Here is a 21,322-nt window from a genome sequence, read left to right as displayed (position 1 = left end):
ACAGATCCGAACCGGGTCGGAATTGCAGAAAGGAGATCCCTTTGCCGTCCTCTGAACCAAAAACCTTGCTTAAACCCTATAGAGAGAGAGAAGAGACAACACACTGAGAGAAAAATGTTTCGTGCGGTTGGATCGGTATTAAAGAGGAACAAGGAAGCGTTGTATGGAATCGCTCGAGGATCCACGTCTTCGTCTCATCGAGCTTTCACGTCTTCAACTGTAAACTCTGCTTCGTCTTCTCCTCTAGCTGGAAACTCCTTCAATGGCTTGCGATCTCTTCTCAAAGTAATCTCTTTTTTCCCCTCACATTCTCTCTCTTCTTCATACTCCTGTTTTGATCAAGATTCTGAATTATCTATAGGGTCAAAAGGCTCCGACTTTCAGAAAGATGTCGACTTTAGCGGCGAGTAGCTCAGAGGGTAAAGAGGGCTTGAAGCTGCTTGTCACCGGAGGACCCCAAGCTCGCAAATGGGTCGGAACATGGCTTTTCGGTTCAGCGGCTTGGGTGTTCAGCATGGTGGTACTAGGCGGTGTAACCCGGTTAACTCGTTCCGGTTTATCAATGACTGATTGGAAGTTCACCGGCGAGTTCCCTCCTCTCTCAGACCAAGCTTGGGCTAAGGAGTTTGAGAAATATAAACAGTCACCTGAGTATAAACGGTCAGTCAGTAAAACAATTTCATTTCTCTTGTCTTTACAACGAACCCTTAAATCTTTGATTGTGTGTGCAGTGTGAACAAAGGGATGAATCTTGAGGATTTTAAGTTCATATATTGGATGGAGTATGCTCATCGTATGTGGGGAAGAGGGTTAGGAATCATGTTTGCTTTGCCGTTTTCTTATTTCCTGCGTAAAGGGTATATCACTCTTCGTCTTGGAGTTCAGCTCTCTGGTTTGTTTGCACTTGGTGCTGGACAAGGCTTCATTGGTTGGTGGATGGTTAAAAGTGGCTTAGAGGTAAAAAAAAGCTTTTAGTTAGGACTTGTTGAATCATTGGCTTTGGATGTTTTGTAATAACCAAGTAATCGTTTTTTTGGTCAATGTTAGGAGCCACCTTCTGAATATTCTCAGCCGAGGGTAAGCCCATACCGTCTTGCAGCTCACTTAACCTCAGCTTTCGCCATATATTGTGGACTTTTCTGGACCGCTCTCTCTGTTGTTATGCCTGAACCACCAGCTGAGTCGTTGGCTTGGGTTCGCGGAGCTGCTAAAGTGAAGAAGCTTGCTTTACCAGTAAGCTTTATTGTTGGTATCACTGCCATCTCTGGAGCCTTTGTTGCTGGAAATGATGCTGTAAGTAAACTAAAATTATAAGCTTTCTGAACTCTTGAGTTATTTAAATCTTTTTATGCTTGTGACTTGTAGGGTCGTGCATTCAACACGTTCCCGAAGATGGGTGATACATGGATCCCAGATGATATATTTGAGATGAAACCACTTATACGCAACTTTTTCGAGAACACAGCAACTGTTCAGGTACACCATTGAAACAAAGGTTCTCTTGCTTCAAGAGTTCTTAAAAAAGACTGAAACTTTTACTTAATTTCAGCTCGATCATCGCCTTCTGGCGACCACAACGCTACTCGCAATTGGAACAATGTGGTGGTTCACAAGGAAGCTAGACATACATCCAGCTGTGAAAGCTTTGATTGGAAGTACTGTCGGCATGACTGCTGTTCAGGTGAATCAATTGCATGTTTGTGAAAAACTTAAAAATCAAAATCATTTATGTGTTTCTTTTTGTTTTTTGTATTTGCAGGTGACATTAGGTGTATCAACTCTTCTGAGTTATGTTCCCGTTTCACTAGGGAGTGCACACCAAGCAGGAGCTTTAACACTTCTCACTTTGATGCTCCTTCTCAATCACACTCTTCGGAGGCCATCACCTTCTCTTCTCAAATCTCTTCCACAAGTCGTCAAGTCAAATTTCAGCTAAGCTCTCTTCAGCAAAATCATTTACTAAAAGAAAGAAAACGATTCTTACTTACATGATATATTTTATATTATCAAGTTTTCATTGAATGCTTGGTCAGTTATGTTTTGTATTATCAATATGTGACAGATTTGGAAAAATAAAGTATGGAAACACAATTAACAAAAGTTTCATATGAATCCTGAGTGGCTGTATTGGTGTGTTTTGAGTCAGTTTGTTCAGTCATAAAATCGGCTCATAGTGTTGGGTTTTGGCTGAGAACCGGTACTTTTAGTCAAGTTCAAATCCGTAAGCCTTGTGGGTTGTGGATCACGTTTTGGGTTTACAAGACTATAGCCATTGTTACAAAACTCTCAAGTCCTAACTTGAGACCACTGCTCTGGGGAATTCTTCTGAAGGGAGAAGGAAGAGATGTAGCCAGAACCGATGGAGAGAAAACGACTGGTTCTTCGGTTGTGTTTGCATGAGTGACAGCCTCATTTGCTTGCTCCGGTTTTGCGGTGACGGTGGTCATTAATTGTTATGGCTGCTATGGTTGGTGTTTTTGGTGGAGATAACCGCATTGGTTTATTGTGGACGGGAGATTGGTGTTGGAACCGGAGTTGCTACGAAGATGATTGAGTGTTGGTAGGGAGAGAGTTTGGTTATGATGGTCTTTTGCTTGCCATACAAGTATAATCCATGGAATTTACATAAATGAGTACCGTTTCTACAAACTAGGGAAATAACAAGAAAAAAAAAAAAAAAGAAGGCATGATTAAATAAAATTACAAAGAAAAATGGTTTAATTTGAGAACAAACTAGGGAAATAACAAACAGGATAGTCAAGCATTTTAGGAAAAGAGTCAAAAACATAGGAATTGGTATGGAGATCATGTATCACCAGTGGTGAACCACAGCTATAACCAAGCAATAATTTGGTCTCGTCTACAATAGCTATTGGCAACAGTGCTGGATCTGGAAAATAAGGAAGGTCAAGAAAACAGGTTTTGGTGAGATCAATCGAACACATTTGCTTCCATGTCGTCGTCATGTTGCTGCTGTCGAGTGACCATATCACTTGGGTTCTGGTGGGATAGATTTTGAGGGATACGCACAAGCGGTTATCGAGGATGCACAAGAGTAGAAAGCGAGGGTCAGGCACATGGGAAAAGGGGGCGTTACAGACGACTTGAAAAGTTTCCGTGTGAAGATCAAAAGACAACAACTTGGTTTCTACACACTCGGTTAACCAATAAAGGGACCCATCGAAATACACAGGCTTCTGGCCTTCAATAATCCGATAGGGAGAAGCAGGGAGGACGTACCTCCAAGCATTAGTGGTAAAGTCGAAAACTTCACAAGTGGTGACATTGTCTAGGCCAAACTCAGATGAGTTAAAGAGCCAAACCGGCTTGTATGTTGTGCTCCTGACTTTGTCTTTGCCGAATCCTAGCTGAGGTTCTCGGGTGTAACAGCCTCTTTTTTTGCGCGCGCGAGCGTCAGAGATGATGCGCGGTTGAACCCTCGAATGAGGAAAGCTTCGACGCCATCTAGTGGCGGGATTAAAGACGACACTCGGGTTGCGGTTGCCGAAAAAACATACAAGTCCGTCACAAGCACCATAGCAAACCTTGTCGTTCCTTGTAGGGAACTTGAGGCTGCGAATTACACAAGACCCCACCATAATATTAGCTTCTTCTTCTAATATTTCTTCTTCTTCTTCTTCTTCATCACCAAGCCAGGTCACGTATAGGATATCTGGACCTCGTGATTTCCTCGTGATCATCAGTACTTGTCTCTGTTTGAAACTTGCGGACTCGATTGTCGATTTCCACCTCTTTGATACACACTTGAATCTCACCAGAGACACCACAGGAAGTTTCTCCAGGATGAGCTCAACCACATCGTGTGGTAGCACTTCTTCGCCACGATGTCTTTTCAACATCATTGTCTTATTGTTATCTCTCAACACACCATCCATCGATGCTTTCCTATATATACACAACAACCGACACACCACTCTAATTATTAGATTTATGAAGAAGAAGAAGGAAAAAAAAAAAGGAATACTTCTTTTCCATAAAGATTAAAAAAAAAAAAAGGAAATCTAATAATCGAATCATATATCACAATAAACACTGATTACCTCATCCCCCAAATGATCGCCTCCAATCCTTCTTCCAATCCCTCACGAATCAATTTATTCCTTTTTTCTTTAATTCTGTACGAGATCGATCTCATTCCGACACAACACAACACCTTTTTATCACTTTTGTCTTTACTGTATCAAAGGAAAAGGGCTATGGGTTTCCAAGCCCAACAACTTATAAATTACTCATTAGAAACTCTTCTGGGCTTTTTCTTAGGCCTTATTAATATTTGTTTTATTACAAATGTGATTAGAAGACGTATAATTATTTTTTTCAAAAATTAGTTACATAACTAAATACAAATCAAATGCAGACGTATATTAAAAAAAATCTGTATATTTTATAGGCAATTTTCACTAGATAACATAGAAAATAATTTATATTATAAAAAAAATCTGTATATTTTATAGGGAATTTGCACTAGATAACATAAAAAATATGTATATTTTATAGGGAATTTGCACTATACATTTTTTTAAACCCCAAATGTACCCTTATAAAACAGAAAATAATTAAACAATTAACAGATGACTTTTGGGTTTGTACCCCAAAATGTTGTACGAGTGGCTACCTCTTTCTTTAGTTTCTTCACCATTTTTTACTTTTTCATCACTTGAACGACAGAAGACGAACGAGAAACATTATCTTTCGAAAGATTTCATCTTTGATATTTGTATCTCACTAAAAATTCCTCTTTACTGTCGTGTTCCCATACATCTCTGCCTTTGTCTCTACTGCCGCCATCGTCGTGTTTCCGTCGGCCTTCGCTTCCACCGCTGCAGTCATCGTGTTTCAGTAAAACGGACATAGAATTCACTTTCTTTCTGGTCTTATGTGGAATCGACCGTTGCAGTCGTCGTCTTGATAGTTGCATCTCTCCTTCTCAGATATTGTATTGACCGTCTTGATCCGCAAAATATCTTCGTGTTTCCGTCCACCTTCACCTTCACTATTGCGATTGTCCTGTTCTGATAAAACAGACATGAAATCAAAATTCTGACTAGTTAATCTAGTTTAACATTGTCACATTGTCAATTTTTACATTAGGGAATAGCTCTGCACCAAACGCACTGGATAGAAGGGTCACTACACCCTCAACAAATATCCAGATTTGCAAATACTTTTGAAATCTGCATGACTACCTAATTACCATATATTTTTTGTATATTCACCTAAATGAGTCTATTTTATAAGCATATACATAAGTATAACCATCATATTTTAGTTATATTTCTATAAAAGAAAATTATAAAATTATAATGCTTTTACTTACATTTAAAATTAATTGAAAATTAACTAATTTATCAGTTTATAATATTTTTATTCATATCAAAACTATACTAAAAAAGATTGAGGGAGGCTTTTTAACCTATCCACTTCGGATTGAAAATTTAGACCAATAAGAGATTGTTATTTTGCCACGTCATCTCCTCATTTAGTTAACACATAATTTTCACGGACTTATGTGGTATGACCTGTTATTTTGTGTTAACCTATAAGCCCAATTCTTTTTCCTTGCGATGCTTTCACTTGTCTATCGTCGTTGTCGATTGATAATTATCAATTACTCAGCAAGCGTTTGCCCTTCCTCCTCCAAAACAGACGATTACAGGCTCTAAAACTAATAATTTTCATCTGTTTTCATACTTTTCTTTTCATCTGCCCTCCTCCTTCTCCATAAATTTCATTTCAGATTTCCAATTATCAAATTTTCTAGAAATCACCTCTTTCGGCCACAAAAAAAAAACGATGGCTACGACTTTTACAGGGCCAGAGAAAATATCTTGCAAGTGAGGAAGGAGTATTGTCTGATCTTTTCATTTAGTTTTCCGTTGAAATATACATCTGTTTTCCGTTCTAAGCTCAATGTGAGTAATACAAGCAAGAACATGTTGAGAGATTAAGATAGTTATTTCCATTCATTTGTAATGTAAAATCTAGTGGTACTTACTTACCTGATGGAACACATTGATAATGTAGCTTAGCGGGGTGAGGAGACTCCAGGATGCAATAATACTAGGCTTCCAGCTACAGAGAGCTCTAGGGAGAGATCTTTCAGTTCCAGAATGGTATCAAGTCGCTGGAGACGAATCTGGGACCACTCTGGTTGATCAGACTCAGAACTCCTCCAAGTGTGTTTTAGTGTAGACTTTGAATCTTTCAGTTAGGATCTTTTGTCTTCACCTCTTACGTGCTTTTTATTTAACAGGTTTGTAGAAGGCTTTGAAATTCTTCATGGAGATCACCTTGGCCTTATAGATACAATCAGTTTCTTGGATAGTTTGGCGACGTTAGCTAAAATAGGAGGTCATCATCAAGAAAGGAAGCATTTAGCAGCAGCAGCACTCTTCAACTGGGAGGTTTGTTCTCCATTTATCTTTGATTCAACGTTTGTGTGTGTTTGAGGAACAAGAATGAAGTTTGTTTATGACTATTCAGGAGGATATTGTTGTGGCAAGAGCACCTGGTAGACTTGATCTAATGGGAGGCATTGCTGATTACTCTGGAAGTCTTGTCTTGCTGGTTAACTCCCTCTTCATCAAGACTAAACATAGAAAGAAAAAAAAGAAGACATGAATGCTTTAGTAGCAACAAACAGAAACTTCAAACTTGCGTCAAAGCTTCTGGGTTTGGATTTTAAGCCGGAGAAGTCTCTTCTCATCCCCTTCAGAGAGATCAAGGTTCGTTTTTTCATCAATTTCACCCATTTTTCATTTCCAAAATTCGATTCTTTTCTTGTTGGGTCTGAAACTAGCCTAAAAGTTCTTGTCGGAAAACTAAGTCCATTCGCCGGAGATCACTGATTTGATACTGAATCATAATAAGCCGGAACAAACCAATGAATCGACCGGTTATCAAAAAAATTGCAGGTGGAGTGGTACCATACCGATGGAACGCTAGCATCGTTTGTTGGGTTCAGAGTCTAGTCCAACACGACAATGCAAGAGGTCCTATGAAAGGTGGAATCAGGTATCATCTCGAGGTTTGGTTTCGACATTTTGATTTTAGTTCACTTCCAAAATCGGTCAATTCAGTAAGATATGATTTGCGTTTCAATTGTTTCTTGTCTCTGGTTCGGAATTCGAATTAAACTTAACCGATAATTTTAATTGCCGGTTTTGATACGGTTTACATCTCTTCTCGGTTAGGAATTACAATTTATCTTACAATTTTAAATTGCCGGTTTGGAAGACAATTTATCTTAACCGACAAATTTATTTCCGGTTTGATTTGGTTAGGAATTACAATTTATCTTACAATTTAAATTGCCGGTTTGGAAATACAATTTATCTTAACCGACAAATTTATTTCCGGTTTGGTTTTGTATGCTTTTCTTTTTTCAAATAATTACTTAATCACAGCTCTGCATCATCTTTATAATTGACGACGCTCCATAAACGGCTCTATTTCATCTTTCAAATTCACCCAACGTTTCTCTTCCCTCTTTTCATCATCAACAAGAATCTTCCAAACTTAGGGTTTTTCATCAACTTCTCTTTCTCCGAACCATCTTCTATCGATTCTAAATCAGGTATCTTTCTTACCCTAGGGTTTTTCTTTGGGGAGGAATTAATCTTTCTAATTTCGGGTTTTGGATCTGAATAAAGTGTTTGATCAAGAGTTTTGAATTTAGGGTTTCTGCTAGTGATTCCTCTGTTTTAATCTTTCTAATTTTTGGGTTTTGGATTTGAATAAAGTGTTTGATTAAGAGTTCTTGTTTAGGGTTTCGGCTATTCATTCCTCTGTTTTTAATTTTATGAAGGATGTGGAAGAACTGTCCCCCTCGATATGATCATGGTGTAAAAAGAGAAGTCAAGGTGAACCTAGTGTACCCCAAATACGATCATGAAGTGATCCAGAGGATTAGAAAGAGGCACGATGATTGTTCTGTCTTCGTCAATAAAGACAACAAAAAGGGTTTGAATGTTCTTTCTATCTCATCAGTTGAGACTTTTGGTGGATCAATAAGAGATTGTTATTTTGCCACGTCATCTCCTCATTTAGTTAACACATAATTTTCACGGACTTATGTGGTATGACCTGTTATTTTTTGTTAACCCATAAGCCCAATTCTTTTTCCTTGCGATGCTTTCACTTGTCTATCGTCGTTGTCGATTGATAATTATCAATTACTCAGCAAGCGTTTGCCCTTCCTCCTCCAAAACAGACGATTACAGGCTCTAAAACTAATGATTTTCATCTGTTTTCATACTTTTCTTTTCATCTGCCCTCCTCCTTCTCCATAAATTTCATTTCAGATTTCTAATTATCAAATTTTCTAGAAATCACCTCTTTCGGCCACAAAAAAACGATGGCTACGACTTTTACATGGCCAGAGAAAATATCTTGCAAGTGAGGTAGGAGTATTGTCTGATCTTTTCATTTAGTTTTCCGTTGAAATATACATCTGTTTTCCGTTGAATATACATCTGTATGAAAGTATTACCAAGGAGGAGTTGAAATGATCAGAAGAGATCTTCTTGCTGGATGTTGGGCTCCTTATCTCGAGCGTGCTGTTACATTGAAACCATGCTACGACGGTGGCATTGATGGTGGCGAGGTACAATGTGCAAAACTCTTCATAGTACATGAAAACTTCCCCTTGTTGATGATGTAATCACTCCAGCTCGTTTCTGAATCCAGGTGGCAGCTAAAATACTACAGGACACAGCAATGGGGAAGAAACGTTCTAAGCTCAATGTGAGTAATACAAGCAAGAACATGTTGAGAGATTAAGATAGTTATTTCCATTCATTTGTAATGTCAAATCTAGTGGTACTTACTTACCTGATGGAACACATTGATAATGTAGCTTAGCGGGGTGAAGAGACTCCAGGATGCAATAATACTAGGCTTCCAGCTACAGAGAGCTCCAGGGAGAGATCTTTCAGTTCCAGAATGGTATCAAGTCGCTGGAGACGAATCTGGGACCACTCTGGTTGATCAGACTCAGAACTCCTCCAAGTGTGTTTTAGTGTAGACTTTGAATCTTTCAGTTAGGATCTTTTGTCTTCACCTCTTACGTGTTTTTTATTTAACAGGTTTGTAGAAGGCTTTGAAATTCTTCATGGAGATCACCTTGGCCTTATAGATACAATCAGTTTCTTGGATAGTTTGGCGACGTTAGCTAAAATAGGAGGTCATCATCAAGAAAGGGAGCATTTAGCAGCAGCAGCACTCTTCAACTGGGAGGTTTGTTCTCCATTTATCTTTGATTCAACGTTTGTGTGTGTTTGAGGAACAAGAATGAAGTTTGTTTATGACTATTCAGGAGGATATTGTTGTGGCAAGAGCACCTGGTAGACTTGATGTAATGGGAGGCATTACTGATTACTCTGAAAGCCTTGTCTTGCTGGTTAACTCCCTCTTCATCAAGACTAAACATAGAAAGAAAAAAAAGAAGACATGAATGCTTTAGTAGCAACAAACAGAAACTTCAAACTTGCGTCAAGGCTTCTGGGTTTGGATTTTAAGCCTGAGAAATCTCTTCTCATCCCCTTCAGAGAGATCAAGGTTCGTTTTTTCATCAATTTCACCCATTTTTCATTTCCAAAATTCGATTCTTTTCTTGTTGGGTCTGAAACTAGCCTAAAAGTTCTTGTCGGAAAACTAAGTCCCTTCGCCGGAGATCACTGATTTGATACTGAATCATAATAAGCCGGAACAAACCAATGAATCGACCGGGTATCAAAAAAATTCCAGGTGGAGTGGTACCATACCGATGGAACGCTAGCATCGTTTGTTGGGTTCAGAGTCTAGTCCAACACGACAATGCAAGAGGTCCTATGAAAGGTGGAATCAGGTATCATCCCGAGGTTTGGTTTCGACATTTTGATTTTAGTTCACTTCCAAAATCGGTCAATTCAGTAAGATATGATTTGCGTTTCAATTGTTTCTTGTCTCTGGTTCGGAATTCAAATTAAACTTAACCGAGAATTTTAATTGCCGGTTTTGATTCGGTTTACATCTCTTCTCGGTTAGGAATTACAATTTATCTTACAATTTTAAATTGCCGGTTTGGAAGACAATTTATCTTAACCGACAAATTTATTTCCGGTTTGATTCGGTTAGGAATTACAATTTATCTTACAATTTAAATTGCCGGTTTGGAAATACAATTTATCTTAACCGACAAATTTATTTCCGGTTTGGTTTTGTATGCTTTTCTTTTTTCAAATAATTACATAATCACAGCTCTGCATCATCTTCATAATTGACGACGCTCCATAAACGGCTCTATTTCATCTTTCAAATTCACCCAACGTTTCTCTTCCCTCTTTTCATCATCAGCAAGAATCTTCCAAATTTAGGGTTTTTCATCAACTTCTCTTTCTCCGAACCATCTTCTATCGATTCTAAATCAGGTATCTTTCTTACCCTAGGGTTTTTCTTTGGGGGGGAATTAATCTTTCTAATTTTGGGTTTTGGATCTGAATAAAGTGTTTGATCAAGAGTTTTGAATTTAGGGTTTCTGCTAGTGATTCCTCTGTTTTTAATCTTTCTAATTTTTGGGTTTTGGATTTGACTAAAGTGTTTTATTAAGAGTTCTTGTTTAGGGTTTCGGCTATTCATTCCTCTGTTTTTAATTTTATGAAGGATGTGAAAGAACTGTCCCCCTCGATATGATCATGGTGTAAAAAGAGAAGTCAAGGTGAACCTAGTGTACCCCAAATACGATCATGAAGTGATCGAGAGGATTAGAAAGAGGCACGATGATTGTTCTGTCTTCGTCAACAAAGACGACGAAAAGGGTTTGAATGTTGTTTCTATCTCATAGTTGAGACTTTTGGTGGACCAATAAGAGATTGTTATTTTGCCACGTCATCTCCTCATTTAGTTAACACATAATTTTCACGGACTTATGTGGTATGACATGTTATTTTGTGTTAACCCATAAGCTCAATTCTTTTTCCTTGTGATGCTTTCACTTGTCTATCGTCGTTGTCGATTGATAATTATCAATTACTCAGCAAGCATTTGCCCTTCCTCCTCCAAAACAGACGATTACAGGCTCTAAAACTAATGATCTTCATATGTTTTCATACTTTTTTTTTCATCTGCCCTCCTCCTTCTCCATAAATTTCATTTCAAATTTCCAATTATAAATTTTCTAGAAATCACCTCTTTCGGCCACAAAAAAAACGATGGCTACGACTTTTACAGGGCCAGAGAAAATATCTTGCAAGTGAGGTAGGAGTATTGTCTGATCTTTTCATTTAGTTTTCCGTTGAAATATACATCTGTTTTCCGTTGAATATACATTTGTATGAAAGTATTACCAAGGAGGAGTTGAAATGATCAGAAGAGATCTTCTTGCTGGATGTTGGGCTCCTTATCTCGAGTGTGCTGTTACATTGAAACCATGCAACGATGGTGGCATTGATGGTGGCGAAGTACAATGTGCAAAACTCTTCATAGTACATGAAAACTTCCCCTTGTTGATGATGTAATCACTCCAGCTCGTTTTTGAATCCATGTGGCAGCTAAAATACTGCAGGACACAGCAATGGGGAAGAAACGTTCTAAGCTCAATGTGAGTAATACAAGCAAGAACATGTTGAGAGATTAAGATAGTTATTTCCATTCATTTGTAATGTAAAATCTAGTGGTATTTACTTACCTGATGGAACACATTGATAATGTAGCTTAGCGGGGTGAGGAGACTCCAGGATGCAATAATACTAGGCTTCCAGCTACAGAGAGCTCCAGGGAGAGATCTTTCAGTTCCAGAATGGTATCAAGTCGCTGGAGACGAATCTGAGACCACTCTGGTTGATCAGACTCAGAACTCCTCCAAGTGTGTTTTAGTGTAGACTTTGAATCTTTCAGTTAGGATCTTTTGTCTTTACCTCTTACGTACTTTTTATTTAACAGGTTTGTAAAAGGCTTTGAAATTCTTCATGGAGATCACCTTGGCCTTATAGATACAATCAGTTTCTTGGATAGTTTGGCGACATTAGCTAAAATAGGAGGCCATCATCAAGAAAGGGAGCATTTAGCAGCAGCAGCACTCTTCAACTGGGAGGTTTGTTCTCCATTTATCTTTGATTCAACGTTTGTGTGTGTTTGAGGAACAAGAATGAAGTTTGTTTATGACTATTCAGGAGGATATTGTTGTGGCAAGAGCACCTGGTAGACTTGATGTAATGGGAGGCATTGCTGATTACTCTGGAAGTCTTGTCTTGCTGGTTAACTCCCTCTTCATCAAGACTAAACATAGAAAGAAAAAAAGAAGACATGAATGCTTTAGTAGCAACAAACAGAAACTTCAAACTTGCGTCAAGGCTTCTGGGTTTGGATTTTAAGCCGGATAAGTCTCTTCTCATCCCCTTCAGAGAGATCAAGGTTCGTTTTTTCATCAATTTCACCCATTTTTCATTTCCAAAGTTCGATTCTTTTCTTGTTGGGTCTGAAACTAGCCTAAAAGTTCTTGTCGGAAAACTAAGTCCCTTCGCCGGAGATCACTGATTTGATACTGAATCATAATAAGCCGGAACAAACCAATGAATCGACCGGTTATCAAAAAATTTGCAGGTGGAGTGGTACCATACCGATGGAACGCTAGCATCGTTTGTTGGGTTCAGAGTCTAGTCCAACACGACAATGCAAGAGGTCCTATGAAAGGTGGAATCAGGTATCATCCCGAGGTTTGGTTTCGACATTTTGATTTTAGTTCACTTCCAAAATCGGTCAATTCAGTAAGATATGATTTGCGTTTCAATTGTTTCTTGTCTCTGGTTTGGAATTCGAATTAAACTTAACCGAGAATTTTAATTGCCGGTTTTGATTCGGTTTACATCTCTTCTCGGTTAGGAATTACAATTTATCTTACAATTTTAAATTGTCGGGTTAGAAGACAATTTATCTTAACCGACAAATTTATTTCCGGTTTGATTCGGTTAGGAATTACAATTTATCTTAAAATTTAAATTGCCGGTTTTGAAATACAATTTATCTTAACCGACAAATTTATTTCCGGTTTGGTTTTGTATGCTTTTCTTTTTTCAAATAATTACTTAATCACAGCTCTGCATCATCTTTATAATTGACGACGCTCCATAAACGGCTCTATTTCATCTTTCAAATTCACCCAACGTTTCTCTTCCCTCTTTTCATCATCAGCAAGAATCTTCCAAATTTAGGGTTTTTCATCAACTTCTCTTTCTCCGAACCATCTTCTATCGATTCTAAATCAGGTATCTTTCTTACCCTAGGGTTTTTCTTTGGGGGGGAATTAATCTTTCTAATTTTAGGTTTTGGATCTGAATAAAGTGTTTGATCAAGAGTTTTGAATTTAGGGTTTCTGCTAGTGGTTCCTCTGTTTTTAATCTTTCTAATTTTTGGGTTTTGGATTTGAATAAAGTGTTTGATTAAGAGTTCTTGTTTAGGGTTTCGGCTATTCATTCCTCTGTTTTTAATTTTATGAAGGATGTGGAAGAACTGTCCCCCTCGATATGATTATGGTGTAAAAAGAGAAGTCAAGGTGAACCTAGTGTACCCCAAATACGATCATGAAGTGATCCAGAGGATTAGAAAGAGGCACGAATTGTTCTGTCTTCGTCAACAAAGACGACGAAAAGGATTTGAATGTTGTTTCTATCTCATCAGTTGAGACTTTTGGTGGACTAATAAGAGATTGTTATTTTGCCACGTCATCTCCTCATTTAGTTAACACATAATTTTCACGGACTTATGTGGTATGACCTGTTATTTTGTGTTAACCCATAAGTCCAATTCTTTTTCCTTGCGATGCTTTCACTTGTCTATCGTCGTTGTCGATTGATAATTATCAATTACTCAGCAAGCGTTTGCCCTTCCTCTTCCAAAACAGACGATTACAGGCTCTAAAACTAATGATTTTCATCTATTTTCATACTTTTCTTTTCATCTGCCCTCCTCCTTCTCCATAAATTTCATTTCAGATTTCCAGTTATCAAATTTTCTAGAAATCACCTCTTTCGGCCACAAAAAAAACGATGGCTACGACTTTTACAGGGCCAGAGAAAATATCTTGCAAGTGAGGTAGGAGTATTGTCTGATCTTTTCATTTAGTTTTCCGTTGAAATATGCATCTGTTTTCCGTTGAATATACATCTGTATGAAAGTATTACCAAGGAGGAGTTGAAATGATCAGAAGAGATCTTCATGCTGGATGTTGGGCTCCTTATCTCGAGCGTGCTGTTACATTGAAACCATGCTACTACTGTGGCATTGATGGTGGCGAGGTACAATGTGCAAAACTCTTCATAGTACATGAAAACTTCCCCTTGTTGATGATGTAATCACTCTAGCTCGTTTCTGAATCCAGGTGGCAGCTAAAATACTGCAGGACACAGCAATGGGAAAGAAACGTTCTAAGCTCAATGTGAGTAATACAAGCAAGAACATGTTGAGAGATTAAGATAGTTATTTCCATTCATTTGTAATGTCAAATCTAGTGGTACTTACTTACCTGATGGAACACATTGATAATGTAGCTTAGCGGGGTGAGGAGACTCCAGGATGTAATAATACTAGGCTTCCAGCTACAGAGAGCTCCAGGAGAGAGATCTTTCAGTTCCAGAATGGTATCAAGTCGCTGGAGACGAATCTGGGACCACTCTGGTTGATCAGACTCAGAACTCCTCCAAGTGTGTTTTAGTGTAGACTTTGAATCTTTCAGTTAGGATCTTTTGTCTTCACCTCTTACGTGCTTTTTATTTAACAGGTTTGTAGAAGGCTTTGAAATTCTTCATGGAGATCACCTTGGCCTTATAGATACAATCAGTTTCTTGGATAGTTTGGCGACGTTAGCTAAAATAGGAGGCCATCATCAAGAAAGGGAGCATTTAGCAGCAGCAGCACTCTTCAACTGGGAGGTTTGTTCTCCATTTATCTTTGATTCAACGTTTGTGTGTGTTTGAGGAACAAGAATGAAGTTTGTTTATGACTATTCAGGAGGATATTGTTGTGGCAAGAGCACCTGGTAGACTTGATGTAATGGGAGGCATTGCTGATTACTCTGGAAGTCTTGTCTTGCTGGTTAACTCCCTCTTCATCAAGACTAAACATAGAAAAAAAAAAGAAGACATGAATGCTTTAGTAGCAACAAACAGAAACTTCAAACTTGCGTCAAGGCTTCTGGGTTTGGATTTTAAGCCGGATAAGTCTCTTCTCATCCCCTTCAGAGAGATCAAGGTTCGTTTTTTCATCAATTTCACCCATTTTTCATTTCCAAAGTTCGATTCTTTTCTTGTTGGGTCTGAAACTAGCCTAAAAGTTCTTGTCGGAAAACTAAGTCCCTTCGCCGGAGATCACTGATTTGATACTGAATCATAATAAGCCCGAACAAACCAATGAATCGACCGGTTATCAAAAAATTTGCAGGTGGAGTGGTACCATACCGATGGAACGCTAGCATCGTTTGTTGGGTTCAGAGTCTAGTCCAACACGACAATGCAAGAGGTCCTATGAAAGGTGGAATCAGGTATCATCCCGAGGTTTGGTTTCGACATTTTGATTTTAGTTCACTTCCAAAATCGGTCAATTCAGTAAGATATGATTTGCGTTTCAATTGTTTCTTGTCTCTGGTTCGGAATTCGAATTAAACTTAACCGAGAATTTTAATTGCCGGTTTTGATTCGGTTTACATCTCTTCTCGGTTAGGAATTACAATTTATCTTACAATTTTAAATTGCCGGTTTGGAAGACAATTTATCTTAACCGACAAATTTATTTCCGGTTTGATTCGGTTAGGAATTACAATTTATCTTACAATTTAAATTGCCGGTTTAGAAATACAATTTATCTTAACCGACAAATTTATTTCCGGTTTGGTTTTGTATGCTTTTCTTTTTTCAAATAATTACTTAATCACAGCTCTGCATCATCTTTATAATTAACGACGCTCCATAAACGGCTCTATTTCATCTTTCAAATTCACCCAACGTTTCTCTTCCCTCTTTTCATCATCAGCAAGAATCTTCCAAATTTAGGGTTTTTCATCAACTTCTCTTTCTCCGAACCATCTTCTATCGATTCTAAATCAGGTATCTTTCTTACCCTAGAGTTTTTCTTTGGGGGGGAATTAATCTTTCTAATTTTGGGTTTTGGATCTGAATAAAGTGTTTGATCAAGAGTTTTGAATTTAGGGTTTCTGCTAGTGATTCCTCTGTTTTTAATCTTTCTAATTTTTGGGTTTTGGATTTGAATAAAGTGTTTGATTAAGAGTTCTTGTTTAGGGTTTCGGCTATTCATTCCTCTGTTTTTAATTTTATGAAGGATGTGGAAGAACTGTCCCCCTCGATATGATCATGGTGTAAAAAGAGAAGTCAAGGTGAACCTAGTGTACCCCAAATACGATCATGAAGTGATCCAGAGGATTAGAAAGAGGCACGATGATTGTTCTGTCTTCGTCAACAAAGACGACGAAAAGGGTTTGAATGTTGTTTCTATCTCATCAGTTGAGACTTTTGGTGGACCAATAAGAGATTGTTTTTTTGCCACGTCATCTCCTCATTTAGTTAACACATAATTTTCACGGACTTATGTGGTATGACCTGTTATTTTGTGTTAATCCATAAGCTCAATTTTTTTTCCTTACGATACTTTCACTTGTCTATCGTCGTTGTGGATTGATAATTATCAATTACTCAGCAAGCGTTTGCCCTTCCTCCTCCAAAACAGACGATTACAGGCTCTAAAACTAATAATTTTCATCTGTTTTCATACTTTTCTTTTCATCTGCCTTCTTCTTTTTCCATAAATTTCATTTCAGATTTTCAATTATCAAATTTTCTAGAAATCACCTCTTTCGGCCACAAAAAAAAATGATGGCTACGACTTTTACAGGGCCAGAGAAAATATCTTGCAAGTGAGGTAGCAGGAGTATTGTCTGATCTTTTCATTTAGTTTTCCGTTGAATATACATCTGTTTGTGGCTGATTCTGTGACTTGATTTTGATTCTGTGACGATTACAGTTAGCTTCATTTATCAATTGTCTTGGTCGTGTAGAAGATGATGATGAAGGAATTTCATATACTTATCGTTTCAAAATAGTCGATGTTTGCTGTGTTTTAAATACATATAAGCTCTTCCGTCTATTGTCGGTGAAATCTACCGGGATTGATCATGTTGCTCAATTTTTAACTATGTATGCGCAGGCTTAGCTGAACTGGAGGTCCGTTTCCGTTTAATATATTTTTGACAAGCAAGAAACACAGCAAGAGTGTGAAGTTTAATTGATTTGGAGCTGAGTATGATTGATGAACAGGTAGGTATAAACGATTATCTACAACAATTAGTTCTCTTTGTCAGGTTCAATCCTTCTCACTAATAAAATTGAACACAAGCTACCAGTTATTCAGGGATTCATCTTATCAAATCGGGTTGGGTTGCACGATACCAAGGGAATCTCAACCGTGGAATAATCTATATATAGGCTCATTAATTTCTTCGCAACAAAAGCAAATACATCTGATCACAACTTTACCATCTGTTTCACTGACAGTTTTTTTTTTCCTCTCAGAGCCTTCAAGACAAACCAGTTGTGGTTCAGAGATATAGGTTCAGGTTCCACTCATTCCAAAAGTTTGAAGCTAATTGTGATATTTAAATCTTTAATCTTGCTTTCATGGGACCTATGTTGTTTTGTCATTGCATGACTGTCGCAATTCATTTGAAGATGTTCGTAAAGCATATATATATAGAAAGTTTTACGAATCCAGATTTCATTGACCAAGGTGAATTGCTGCTAAAAAGAGTTTCATTGTTGTAGTATCTATCAGTGATTGATTCATTTATTTCTCTATATATTTCGGTTTGGATGTTTATGGTTTGCAATTGAGAGTGTCTAAACTGAAATATATGGAACTTGGCTGTTTAAGGGTTTTCTGCAATGAGTAGAGGATGTGAAGTAGGTGAAGGGTGTACCGGGCAACTGAATAAGATTGCGAAAAACTTCTACATGTGTGTGACGGACAGATAATGACAGTTCTGGCATTCTCCATACATACTCCAATTTATTTTTTCATGCTCTCTAAGGGTAACATTTACAGAGTCCAATGAAGTGACAAGACTCCCTTGGCAAAGAAGTCGTTAAATATTCCTCTGGTGTTAGCTTATGGACACCATTCTTACAAGCAAGGTCCAGTTCCAAGAAGTTGAGCTGGAAAGAAGCGGTTCCATTCGCTAGCCAACAAACGACAAGATGCACGGCAGCAAAAGAAGTGTGTTCCAGTCACTTACCACTCAAGTAATTTTATTGGTAGAAAGATAGTAATATGGTCAATGCGACGAGATATTTCTTATGACTGGATTATAAACATCAATGAAATTATGCAGCTGGGAGATATGGCTGAAAGATTACCATTTGGATCCTCTCGAACTGTAAAGTCTCCTCCGTCTCTTAGTCATTTGTTTCCTGTTGACCCTTTTAATATCTTACAGGTCAAGTAACCGAGCAAAATTGTGCAAATTCCTGATGTTTCCAATGGGACCATCAATTGAAGCACGAAACGATAAGGAATGGTTGAACAAGATGAGCATGGTGTCTACATCAATCTTACAGCGTTAGCCCGATGTGTTACAGAAACTCAAACGTGTCCGTTTCAGGTACCGTTATATTTTATCATCCCTAAAAAGAAACAATTAGTGATAATTTACTGATTTCTGCTTTATAACAGCCGAAGAATTTTAAGCTTGAAACAGGAGGAACAGTAGTGGCCAGACAACAGAGGAAGAATCCATGACCAGTACAATATATGAATGGTTTACAAAACCAATGTGGAAATGTCTCTTTGGAACTCTGTAACACAACCACTTTTTCTATTATTCTTCCATGTTGAGTAAGGTGAATGCATAATCTTGGAGGTATAAGAATATATTTACTATATATATGATAGAGAATTAGATGTTATAAAATATTATACGTGCTTCTTACATTGTAGTTTTGGGGCTGAAAGTGAGGTGTTGTTGTGAAAAGGTTGTAAATCCTTTGTGCTGTTCACACCGTAAATTATACAAGTCAACATTCTTTTTAGACTCTGGAATCAATATTGAGTAATGAGTCTTACAATTTCCGGGGAGTATTGAATTACTACAAATTGTGATTTCCAAACAAAAATCAGGGGAAAAGTATCAGGCTGTGTCTTAGCTCCTCATATTTCCTGAGCCCGGGACTTTTGAAATTTATGATTCCCAAACAAAAATCAGAGGCAATTTCAAAAATCCATTGCAAAGGCGATGAAGCTAAGGCAGAGTGGCAATGGATGGGCGAGACTTTTGGAGAGGGTCCCTGAGGTTGACCATTTCAACAAATCAGAAAACTTGCCATTGGTATATTTTTTGATTTCATCTCAGGTGTTTCTGCTTTTTCATCCAGCCTAAGGGGAAAAGCAAAGCAGAGTGAAAAGAGTTAGAAAAATTGTTCAAAACCAGAGCTCGATTAGTAAGGGGGCACTAATACATTTAAAATATGGTTTTGCTGAACAGTCGGATAGAGATAAGAAAGGAAAAGCTAATCATACTCTTCTCTAATATGTATTGCTTTATGTTGGTATTGTATTTATATTGAACCTTTGCACAGTAGCCATATTTCGGTGAATAATTATTTTTTCTAAAATAATTTTTGATAACCATTATAAAAAAATATTTTCAATATATATTTAAGAAAAATCTATATTATTAAGACTGAAATACATTTGAGAATTTTTTGGAAACATATATATATCAGTATAAAAGGAAGTATAATGTTGTTTGGAAATATTGATAACAATATATTAAGAAAAATTAATTAACTTATGTTATCAAGAAAAATTGGAAATACATTATATTATGAAACTATCTATCTGGGTCAGCTTTGAAATATACGAAAATGATCCAATCTAATTACCTAAAAATATTTTTTGTCTAAAATAATCATATATACAAAAATTTATTTTTACTAAAATAGTTTTCAATAACCATTATAAAAAATATTTTCAATATATATTTAGGAAAATCTATATTATTAAGACTTAGATACATTTGATAATTTTTTGGAAACATATATATTAGTATAAAAAAGAAGTATAATGTTGTTTGGAAATATTGATAACAATCTATTAAGAAAAGTAATGAACTTACGTTATCAAGAAAAATTGGAAGAACTATCTATTTGGGCCAGCTTTGAAATATATGAATATTGTCCAATCTAATTACCTAAAAAAATATTTTTTGTCTAAAATAATCATAAAATTCAAAATTTATATACATATTTCAAATCAAAATAATGATTTAAAATTTATTTAAATCAAAATTCATTCAAAAATATACATATATTCAAAAATTGATTTTTTCTAAAATGTCTTCTTACAATCATTATAAAAATGATTAAAATATATATAAGAAAAATAAAATACAAAGTTTTCAAACACCAACTTAAATTATAGTTCTTATATTTCAAATTAAGTATAAAATATAATATATAAGACTATTTATATGATGATATATATAAAATATTATTAATTATATGATTACTTAAATGATGGTACATATAAACTATTAACAAACAATAATATATTTTTGAAAAATACATACGGGCGCTGGGATCAAAGTTTAGTTAGTGTTTAAATTCGATAAGATTAGATTTTCATAAATTATAATAGACACGGTAAATCCTCTAGTTTTTATAATTGTTGGTTAAAATCCACGCATGGACAAAAAGAGCCAAGAACAAAAAATAAAAGAGATACTCATATCAGCGAGTTGATGAGGTTTTTGTTGTTGCAGGTGACATTAGGTGTATCAACTCTTCTGAGTTATGTACCCGTTTCACTAGGGAGTGCACACCAAGCAGGAGCTTTGACACTTCTCACTTTGATGTTGCTTCTCAATCACACTCTTCGAAGGCCATCACCTTCTCTTCTCAAATCTCTTCCACAAGTTGCTAAGACAAGTTTCAGCTAAGCTCTCTTCATCAAAATCATTCCTCTTTTTTTTTTTCATTTACTAAAAGAAAGAAAACGATTCTTTTGATTACGTGATAATTATAATATTAAGTTTGTTTTGAATCCTTGGTGAATTATGTTGTATTATCAATCTGTGGTTTGGAAAAATAAAGTACGGAAACAATTAACAAACAAAAGTTTCAGATGAATCCTGAGTGGTTGTATTAATGTTTTTGAGTCTACAATCGTTTCGTACTAAATCGGTTCATAGCTACATCTGTGTTCTGTTTTTTTTTTTTGTTGAGATCTGGTTTGGTAACTTCAGTCCAGTTCAAATCGTAAGCCTTGT

General features: G+C 36.8%; 3 protein-coding genes across 3 annotated transcripts in view; 2 read left to right on the top strand and 1 right to left on the bottom strand.

Annotated features, from left to right (window-relative positions):
• Window positions 1-21,322, top strand: part of LOC108827009 (GPI-anchored protein LLG1) — a 95,136-nt gene that overhangs the window by 44,278 nt on the left and 29,536 nt on the right. The gene's annotated exons all lie outside the window — the stretch shown is intronic.
• LOC108828309 (cytochrome c oxidase assembly protein COX15) lies at window positions 100-2,100 on the top strand. The gene is made up of 7 exons (XM_018601954.2): window positions 100-285; window positions 362-660; window positions 732-957; window positions 1,048-1,293; window positions 1,366-1,476; window positions 1,550-1,681; window positions 1,760-2,100. The coding sequence occupies exons 1-7, from the start codon at window positions 115-117 to the stop codon at window positions 1,934-1,936; spliced, it is 1,362 nt and encodes a 453-aa protein (XP_018457456.1). The 5' UTR covers window positions 100-114; the 3' UTR covers window positions 1,937-2,100.
• LOC108828310 (F-box protein At1g11270-like) lies at window positions 2,674-4,189 on the bottom strand. Its single transcript, XM_018601956.2, has 2 exons — window positions 4,062-4,189; window positions 2,674-3,906 (listed from the first exon to the last, which is right to left on the bottom strand). The coding sequence occupies exons 1-2, from the start codon at window positions 4,154-4,156 to the stop codon at window positions 2,718-2,720; spliced, it is 1,284 nt and encodes a 427-aa protein (XP_018457458.2). The 5' UTR covers window positions 4,157-4,189; the 3' UTR covers window positions 2,674-2,717.

Source organism: Raphanus sativus, chromosome 9, assembly GCF_000801105.2.
Source record: "Raphanus sativus cultivar WK10039 chromosome 9, ASM80110v3, whole genome shotgun sequence".
Taxonomy (NCBI): Eukaryota; Viridiplantae; Streptophyta; class Magnoliopsida; order Brassicales; family Brassicaceae; genus Raphanus; species Raphanus sativus.
This window is presented reverse-complemented; position numbering and strand designations above follow the sequence as displayed.